The sequence below is a fragment of the Plectropomus leopardus genome, chromosome 13 (genome assembly GCF_026936395.1).
Source record: "Plectropomus leopardus strain MGB_pleo_1.0 chromosome 13, ASM2693639v1, whole genome shotgun sequence".
NCBI lineage: Eukaryota > Metazoa > Chordata > Actinopteri > Perciformes > Serranidae > Plectropomus > Plectropomus leopardus.
The window spans coordinates 7644359-7653429 of record NC_142188.1 but is presented as its reverse complement, the minus strand read 5'-3'; the positions used below and the strand labels follow the sequence as shown (position 1 = coordinate 7653429).

Here is a 9071-nt window from a genome sequence, read left to right as displayed (position 1 = left end):
GCCTGACTAACAGCCATAAATCATTCCTTCTCTACAAAGAGGACGTTGTGACGCTCTACTCCCATCCAATAATCAGAAATTGCTCCATGTACGGCCTAACGAGTGGGCGCTGAAACAGCCCATTCTTCTGTTCGGTGGACGATATTTCGCTCTCTATGGCGACATTACAGGGATCCTTCAGCGAGCACGATATTGTACCTGCTCGACACCTGTTAGCTTTAGCCAAGGGTTTCATCAGATAGTTGAAATAAATACTAGTCATCATCATAACCATAATCATAGTCATAAAAACCGGGGGCCTTTATGCTGTTGCCAAATTGCCCTGCCATCTGATTTACAGTCGGACTGGGCGGGGAGGGGAGACAGACAGGGCAGGGAGGAGGATGGGGCTTGTTACGTGCTCGGAATGGGATAAATACTCAAATATACACACCTGCAGACCACCCGTCTCTCACACACACACACACACACACACACACACACACACACACACACACACACACACACACACACACACACACACACACACACCTGGGCCTGTAATGGCTGGGGATGGGCTTGAGGGAGGAACACTGAGGAATTCTCTTGGGATTACAAAGAGGAGCATTGTACTCCCCTCACACACACACACACACACACACACACACACACACACACACACACACACACACACACACACACACACACTACAGCAGGTGAGTGGAGTGATAAGAGGCCAGAGGACAAATTAGCCCTCATATTAAAATAATCCCTCACGTCTAATAACAATAATATGCTCCGCGCTGAGGCTATTGCACGTTCACAATGGTCTTCCTTTTCAGGCCGCAACTTGTTGAAAACAGATTTGAGTGTTTGCGAAATGGGCCCATCATATCTGCTCCACCTGTCAACGGTCCTGCAATACACAGAGGTTAGAGTAATGGATGCCAATAACTGCAGTAAGGAGGCAGTCTGTGTACTCTCACAATCCTGACCAGCTGTTTGATACAGAGGTGGAGCCAATGATGCAGCAAAAAGACAAAGTGTCTTTTAAAGGGGGACTACGCCTGTTTAACATGAGGTCCAGTTAGTCATGAGTTGTATTACTTAGCCTGAGGAAACATCACTACAGTGTCCTTTGCTCTACAGGGAGTTTTCCAAATCACCCCTGGTGTCATCAGTGTTATCTTGGCTGGAGCTAGAAAGTAAAGTTTAACATTTATTCCAGATTACAGACAGGAGGAGTGGGTTTTGAGAGAAGGTGGCATTTGCATCACAGTCGCCACAAAAACTGTTCGCATTGTACCATTATGCAAACCACTGATACCTTACATTTGTACATTATTTTGTGGTGGATTTGTTAAAAAATCATGTTTCTCTACAACACTGTCATGAAGATGTGAGTGAGTTTAGGCACAAAAACTGGAAATGTGAAAAAAATACATTTTTCGTGGCTCAAACACTGCTGAAAAACACATTGTGTCAGTGAAAAACAACCGGATTCGGTGGCTCCAACGCGGCAGGGAAATGCTTCAATGTGCTGCTAAAAACACCTCGTTCAGTGCCACAATGGCTCACCAAAAAATAACAGGCTTTGCTGCTCTCAAACTGTGGTCTGCAGCTTGGTAGGTTTCTCACCGAGGTCACACATCTTCTGTTGTTCATATCCCAATGACAAAATCTGCTCATATATTAACGCACTTTCGAAAAGTTGATATGACATGTATGAAACTTACAAATGTAACATATGTGTGGTTTGCAGAAACATGTGATGCAAACATTTTCCTCTGGTGGCTGGGCTGGGCATTTGCAAGGTGAAAGTTGCATTTTCAGAAATGTTGCATCCATTGTTTTTTTTTAAACTTGACTCTTAGGCGCCAAAAGATCAGAACAACAGAAAGATCAAACTGTCTGCATCTTCTCAGCATCTGCGGCTCCATGCTCTTTTTTTCCTTACCTGCCATCCATAGAATTCCTCACAGTGATGCTGCCTTTCTTTTTGTCAACATCATTGAGAAACTTTTTTCAATGGACAAAACTCACCCGAGTGTTTATGCTATGTGTGTGCACTGCGTTGCAATTGACCTGCATTGTATGAGCATAAAAGTTGCAATTTCAAGCCAATGAAAATGATGAAAACGAAACACATTTATTCAGTCTCAAATGTTTATTCCTTTGTTGTGGGTTTGGCAGGAAAGAGCAGAAGCATAGAAAAACAGTAATAGTGTAAAAGGCATAAACATTACATATAAATTAGGAAAATGTATACAGCCAAATCCATCATGTTGTTCAGTGAAGGAGGCTGGAGTCAAACCCGTTGTGACATACTAAGGCACTAAGGTAGAAACAAAGTGGTCACCAACATTTTTATCTGATTGTGGTCTCACTGGTCCAAAAGTATGCTTTAAGAGGAGAGTACTATAACACTGTCTGTACAGTATGACACTTAATTCTGTGCAAAATTGAAATCATAAAAAAATGTGACGTGCACAAAACAGAGAGAAATACAAATAAGAAACTAAACTAAATCTTCTGTGTCACAAAGACATGTTATTTTCCCAACTATTAAATTTGCAATTTGGCCCCACGCAAAGGTTTTAGATTATGTTACAACACTGTGTTAATTTACCTCAGGCAATTCTCTTTTAATTATAAAGTTGCAAAATATTTTCAGTGTGCCATCAATACAAGTTGCGGACACGCTATCTGTTTTATCGAACACATGCAGTGTGAACTGTAGACACTGATGTCTGATGGATAATATCAGCATATTCTGTTTAATGTCTGTCAGCTGTTGCTATTGCAGCTTAAAAGGGAAAAATCAGAAGAGACTATTCACTACTTTTAACAAAAGCAAACTTCAGGAAAAACATTTCTTATCCAAAATATGTGCAGAGAGCTGACAATGCTGCAAAACATTAAATGTGTTATTCAGCAATTAGGATTATTTTTAACAAGTGAATGTAAACTATTTGTCACGATAAAAAAGTGAAAAAGGCAAATTAAAATCTCTTGTAATGTTATCCCAGCACCAGATCTGAGACTCGCATCAATCTGTGCATAAAAATCGCTTCATGTAAACATCTTTCTACATTTACAGAGAAAATGTCCAGCAGCTCTTACAGCAGTTAGTTACTTTTTTAAACAGACACAAGGTCCTTTCTGTAAATCTCTAATACTGAACTTTTAACACCAACATGACATCATGTTAGATATCGTCATTGGTAACATCTTCATAAGGAGCTGGCTGAAACGCTGGTGTGGAATGAGTTTTGTAAAGACTTATTACAGTACAACAATATCCCTTCAGTCAGAGCGACGCTGCTCTACGGTTTCTGAGTGTTCTGCATTCGCAGTCGCCTCCTGGCCAAGGCCTCCTGTTTCTTCCTCTCGATCTCAGCTGCAGAGCACTTCCACGTCATCTGGCTTGTGACGAAAACTAGAAAGGAGGAACAGAAGTGAAACTAATAAATGGAAACAGTGAACACGGTTTGCTAAAAAAACATTTAGAATTCAAAAAATTGCAAAAACCCTAAGAAAAAAGACAAAAGCAGCCCTACATCGGAACGTGTGTGTCGTTGCTATGACCTAAAATAACCGAGTTTTAATTTGTTAACAAAAAACTTTTGCTACCATAACTAGGAGCAGTGGGTACCCATGGTGAAGCTCATTTGGAAGTACAAAATCCCCCTCCATGTCCAGAAGAAAATCAGTCTGCAATTCATTGGCAATGAAGCTTCCTGAGGTTTGGACTCTTGACAGCGTCCCAAATTAAAGCCATTGCGCTGTGTTTACTTGCTTTGGGGGAGAATCATTCATGTGCACATGCACTGAACTGTCAGTGATTATAAGAACAACATGTGACATCTGTTTTACTTGTGAGTTTTCACTTCAATATCGAGGCTTATTGCAAAGTATTGAGGACAGTAGATGGGACAGACAGACTGCAAAGATGCATCAAGTAAAAGGAATTAACTTTGTCATAATGAAAATGAATTTTGTTATTACATATGTTAATAAGTATAGCTTATCAAATGCTTTCCCTCTAACGTTTTGAAGAAAAGTAAGTGTTGATACATTTTCCTTTCGACTTATTCCTAAACATGCAATCCTCTGTGATAACATTATCAAACATTTAAACTAAAGCTTCATTTACATTATGTTACCCTCTGAAACCTGGATCAGCTTTCTTGTGCTTTTTCAGACGCCTTTCACAACGCACACAAACATTTGAACCCTGAGTAAATTGGTTTAAGAAATTAACCAAAGGTGTCAAGAAAATTATCTGAAAATAAGTAAAAAGTAAAATGAAATGAAATAAAAATAAATCAAAATAAGAAATTATTGAAAAATGTATTGCATTGCAATACAATGCATTTATAGTAAAATAGGGCAGTGTTAAAAACTATTTACACTTACAAGTATATATATGTTTTTGTTTAGTTATTTGCATTTTGTAACCTTCTTTTCTTTATTTCTATTTTTTGGGGTGTCCTTGTTTTTCTGCATGTATTTTAACCTTTTTTCTTTTCTTTTTAAAATGTAGATATTTAATTTCTACTAATTTTCAGTTAATTTCCTTGTTTTTATTTGTTTATTTTACCTTTTTCCTTTCTTTTAATTTAAACCTAATTTTCAGGTAATTTCCTTGTTTTTATTATTTTATTAACTCATTTCCTTTTCGTTTTTTGTGTGCCAATTTTCAGGTCAGTTTCTTGTCACTTTTTACTAATTTCCTGGAAATCAAGCCCGGTTACTCAGGTCTCAAAGGGTTAAAAGAGCTCAGGGTTAAACATCAAATTAAAGACAGCTTACCTTTGTTGCTTATAGCTGCTGAGTCCGATACATTTCTCTTGAAGGCTGTGTGATGGGACTTGGGGTTCTGCGGTGCTCTGGCTGTCACTGTATGTGGCTTCATGTCCACATTCCCCGCCTGGAAACTTCCAGAGGAATCCCTGCTCTGGTTAAATGTGCCCAGACTCACATGGCTTCCTGGGAGGCTCTGAGACATCCGTGATTCGTTGCTGGCACCTTTTATGGGAACGTTCCATCCCTGGTAGTTCACAGTGTTTCTGCTGGCCCCCGGCAAGGAGTTAGAACGAACAAAAGCACATGGCGACTTGCTCTTAGCATTGATGTTCGTGGACTGCAACGTGTCGATTGGCAGAGGCGCAGGGGGCTTTCGCTGTCTGTCTGCAGCAAAATCTTGTTTTTCTTGGCAGTTGCCGGGGCTCGACTGACTGTTGGAGATCCGCTCCACGGTGTCACATACTTGGTAGAGCAGCGCGTCATCATCCCCATCATCCCATAAGCTGTCTGAGATGTCTTTAGCAGAGTCTGCAGCTACACGAGTCCCTCTGTGATCATTAGCGATCTTGTCAGGAATGGGAATAGACAGTGTCTTTGTGGTTGCAGATTTTTGGTCAGACATCTCTGATTTAGGTTGTAGAGCGGTGAAAGTGGACTTGGAAACCTCCTTGGCAGCCACCTTGGGCTGGAAGTGAGGGTTGGCCTGTAACTTGAAAGTGCTTCGGTTGGTAGTCTTTGGCTTGGGACACAGCTCCTGGAGCACACTGCAGCTTGGCTTGGAGTTTGAGGGCTGATGTGCAGAGGTTGTATTTGCAGCAGTTTTGCAAACGGAGGTGATCTGAGTAGTGTTTGTCTTTGTGTTGGACTGCAAGGTGGTTTTAGGGTTGGTGTCATGTTGCTGGTCAGGATTCTGGGTCATCGCCAGCACAAAAGATTCATTAAGCAGGTCATCGTTCTCCCAGTCGTCTTCAAAGTCATCACAGTTTTTCGCACTAGAACCAAAAGATCCTTTATCTTCAGCAGGATGTGCAGCTGGGCCAGACTGGTCAGCTGACTTGAGCTCTGATTGTCGGGGTTCGGCTAAAGTCGAAGTCAAAGGTTGGTGTTTTATTTCCTGTGAACAGGCTGATGTCGAGGAGCCCTGGCTCAGCCGGCCGCTGACTTTCTGAGTGGAGCAGTCAAACAGAGCGTGCAGCTCTGCCTCCACCTGATCCGCAGAGGACGGGCACTTTGGGTTTTTCACATTGCCGGGGGGCGATGTCTCTGTCAGTTTTGTTTTGGAAGTAGTTGCACATTCATTCAGGTTCTTGTTGACGGTGCTGAGCTGCTCTGAAGTCTCCCTGTCCTGCTGCATGTTCTCATCAAACTGCCTGGCCAGTTTCAGGAGGTCGTCAACACTGCTCTGCCTGTAGAGAGGAAGCAGGGAAAAATAATCAACAATCCAAAAACAGGAAAACAGCTACTGTGAATTTAAAATATTTAAGTACTACAAGTAAAAATGACCAATATCATGATTGATGATAGATGGTAACTTTAATAATCCCAAAGGGAAATTCAGGTTTCCAGCAGCTCAGTTCCTTGTTGTACAGACAGAAAAACAGGACAGAACCTGACTGCCGAAGGAACAAAAAATTTGGAATGGCAGTTTTGTTTTGCAAGCAGGTAATGCATGACGATGCATCAGAGAAAAAAATCTTTGTAAATGAAGTGATTATGCACCTCGAGGACTTCTTCCTGCCTCTTGGCTTTGGGATGTCGGGTGTGCATGGGACAGCACTGTCACCGATCCACTGCAGCAGAGGAGACTCAGTCCCCTTTCGCTTCACATCCTGTGTAAGACGCATGAAAACAAGTTTAGGAATTTCTTTCAAAATATGAACTAAAGAAGTCTGAAACCTTTGTACAACTCACAGAACTGAGTGACACAACCAAGAAAACAAGAAACAACTGACCTTTGGAGCAATGCGGTTGACGATATCTGATATTTCCACAACTTGAGGGTTCCTGAGCCCCAAACCTGAAAACAGACACTAATTATACTGCTAACAGTTCTTAAAACAATGCACATCACACTCGGTAACATGACCCAAATTGTAATATCATCAGTAATTTTGATTTAAACACACATTAGAATTTTGTTTATTCATTTCCTCCTTGAAAATCATTTATGAGTTTTCATTTATTCAGTTATAAAATGTATGGTAATGTAAGATTAAGTTGCATTTATGAAATATTTTACATCCCCGCATCAAATGGTCACTAAGAAAAACAGTGAGAAGCATGTTCAGCAGGTTTGCACGTTTGTGATTCCTGTGTTGAGTATCTGTGTCGTTTACCAGTATTAGCTGAAGTGGGCGATGTGGGATCCCAGAAAATGTCTTGTGATGGTTCAACATCACCCGGAGAATCCCCATTATTCAAGCCGGGGTACCTGCTGCAGCCTCTGCGCTTCGGACTCTGCAAATCTGTGTGTCAAACAGATATCAAGCGTCAAATGCTGTTTCAGAGGCTTTTTTATAATGACAGAAATGTAGCTTTTGAAGTAGCACTTATTAGTAATGTTTGGGCTTAACACGAGTCACATTAAAAGCTTTTGGAGGGTCAAATTAAATTAGTTGGCCAAAAGTCTTGCAAAAAACATATAATGCCAACAAATATCAATCCTATCAACATCTATAGGATTTCTAACATTATTGGATACTTTCAATGCTAAACCATCATCCTAACAACACGCTAAGGCGAGAACATCTTTGCAAGTTTATGCAATCAGTGCTTTCTTTTTAACACCATAGAAATCCAAATACAATAGACATTTTCAAGATTTTTTGACATAAAGGCAGAAGTACATGTGCTCCCCTTGCAAGTTTTTTTTGTAGAACTTTGGTTATCAGCCTGCGTTAGGTTAATTTACAATTTGCTAACAGGTTAAGTGCAAGTATCAAGTAAAAGTATGTTTGCTTTAGTGGTATATTTACAGGTTTGCAACATCAGAAATGTAAACTTTCACACAGAGGAGCTTGACTCATTTAAAAAGAAAAGAGTAAAATTGGATCAAATGTTTGGTGGCGATTGAGACTATTTCATTACTTTTAAGCCCCCAAATTTATTAAATTTAAAACATTTTACTTTTTAAAGACCTACAGACACCCTGAACAATCTAACTAAGAAGCTTTTGATGCTAAAAATGTACTCTCATTTTGCTTTTGCTCATAACGTAATGTGGAGCAATCCAAAAATCCATGAATGCCAGAGGTTACTTAAAAAATGTTAGTGTGGTGTATTGTGACATCAAAGTAAGAAGTTATAGCATGTCGTGACTATCAGTGTTTGATCGCCTGATAGCCACCGCCACTCCTCAAAGTGTGCACAAAGTTGTTTCAGAGCATCAGTTTGTTCCGTTGTTAAACTCATCGCACTGAGCGGCAGATCATCGTTTATTTACATCGATCCGCAGCCTCACCTGATGCTGATGAGCCAGGCATCTGCTGTCCATTTGTCTGATCGTGTGTTTTGTTGTGATTAAGTTTGGAGACACTCCTCCACAGCTCAGTGAACTCTGCAGCAGCAGCATGCGTCCTCGGCTCTGACATCGTTCACTAAAACTGCAACACCGGCGCAACTTCCGCCGAACATCTTGTATTAAAAGCTTCGCGGATGCTTCGCAGCTAAAGATATCGCTGTCGGTAATTTAAATTCACTGTTTGTTCATGTTTTCACCGACACTTTTGTTGTGTTTTTGCTTTTAGCTCATTCGTTTGGAGCATGCCGCCATATTGGTTGCAACGTCATCAATCTACGGAAGCCGGGCGGGCGGATTTGGTCAAAGCTCCTTCGACAAACATTTGCCAGAGGCAGATAAAACATGGACAGAGCTGTTGTTAAGGTATGTGCGAAAATAATGTGTGTCGCAATTTCATTTTAACGGCTCGTGAGTTATAGTGGTGCTAAAAAGTGAAAACAATTTGGCGGAAAAGTTAGTGTTTCCCAAACGGTATGAAGTGGACTATTAAGCTGGTTCACGAGCAGAAACACAGGCCTAAAATATGATACAACACTGAAACAAGTCTGAGGTTTGTGTGCTTCACTCCAGTGTTTTCACTTTATGCTTCATCATAGCCAAACTTCAATGAATTTCACTGGGACACACTGCAGGCCTAGTTTTTAACTCCATTACTTTTATTTTGCAGCTATATATAGTCCTGAAAGTTACTTTGAAAGTTACTATATTTAAAAAACAAACTCAAATGAGCATATAAGACATAATGCATTGTCACAGTAAATTA

The 9071-nt window shown here is 40.5% G+C and overlaps 2 protein-coding genes across 2 annotated transcripts in view; one reads left to right on the top strand and one right to left on the bottom strand.

Moving 5' to 3' along the window:
- Positions 1–2127: 2127 nt before the first annotated feature.
- On the bottom strand, positions 2128–8577 carry LOC121954567 (uncharacterized). Its single transcript, XM_042502150.2, has 6 exons — positions 8249–8577; positions 7125–7253; positions 6741–6805; positions 6508–6617; positions 4795–6194; positions 2128–3418 (listed from the first exon to the last, which is right to left on the bottom strand). The coding sequence occupies exons 1-6, from the start codon at positions 8376–8378 to the stop codon at positions 3306–3308; spliced, it is 1947 nt and encodes a 648-aa protein (XP_042358084.2). The 5' UTR covers positions 8379–8577; the 3' UTR covers positions 2128–3305.
- The window catches only part of LOC148187658 (uncharacterized), a 24659-nt gene continuing 24121 nt past the window's right edge, over positions 8534–9071 (top strand). The window contains exon 1 of the mRNA XM_088086812.1: positions 8534–8671. Coding sequence (XP_087942938.1) covers positions 8651–8671 — 21 coding nt within the window. The 5' untranslated portion in view covers positions 8534–8650. The remainder of the gene's footprint in view (positions 8672–9071) is intronic.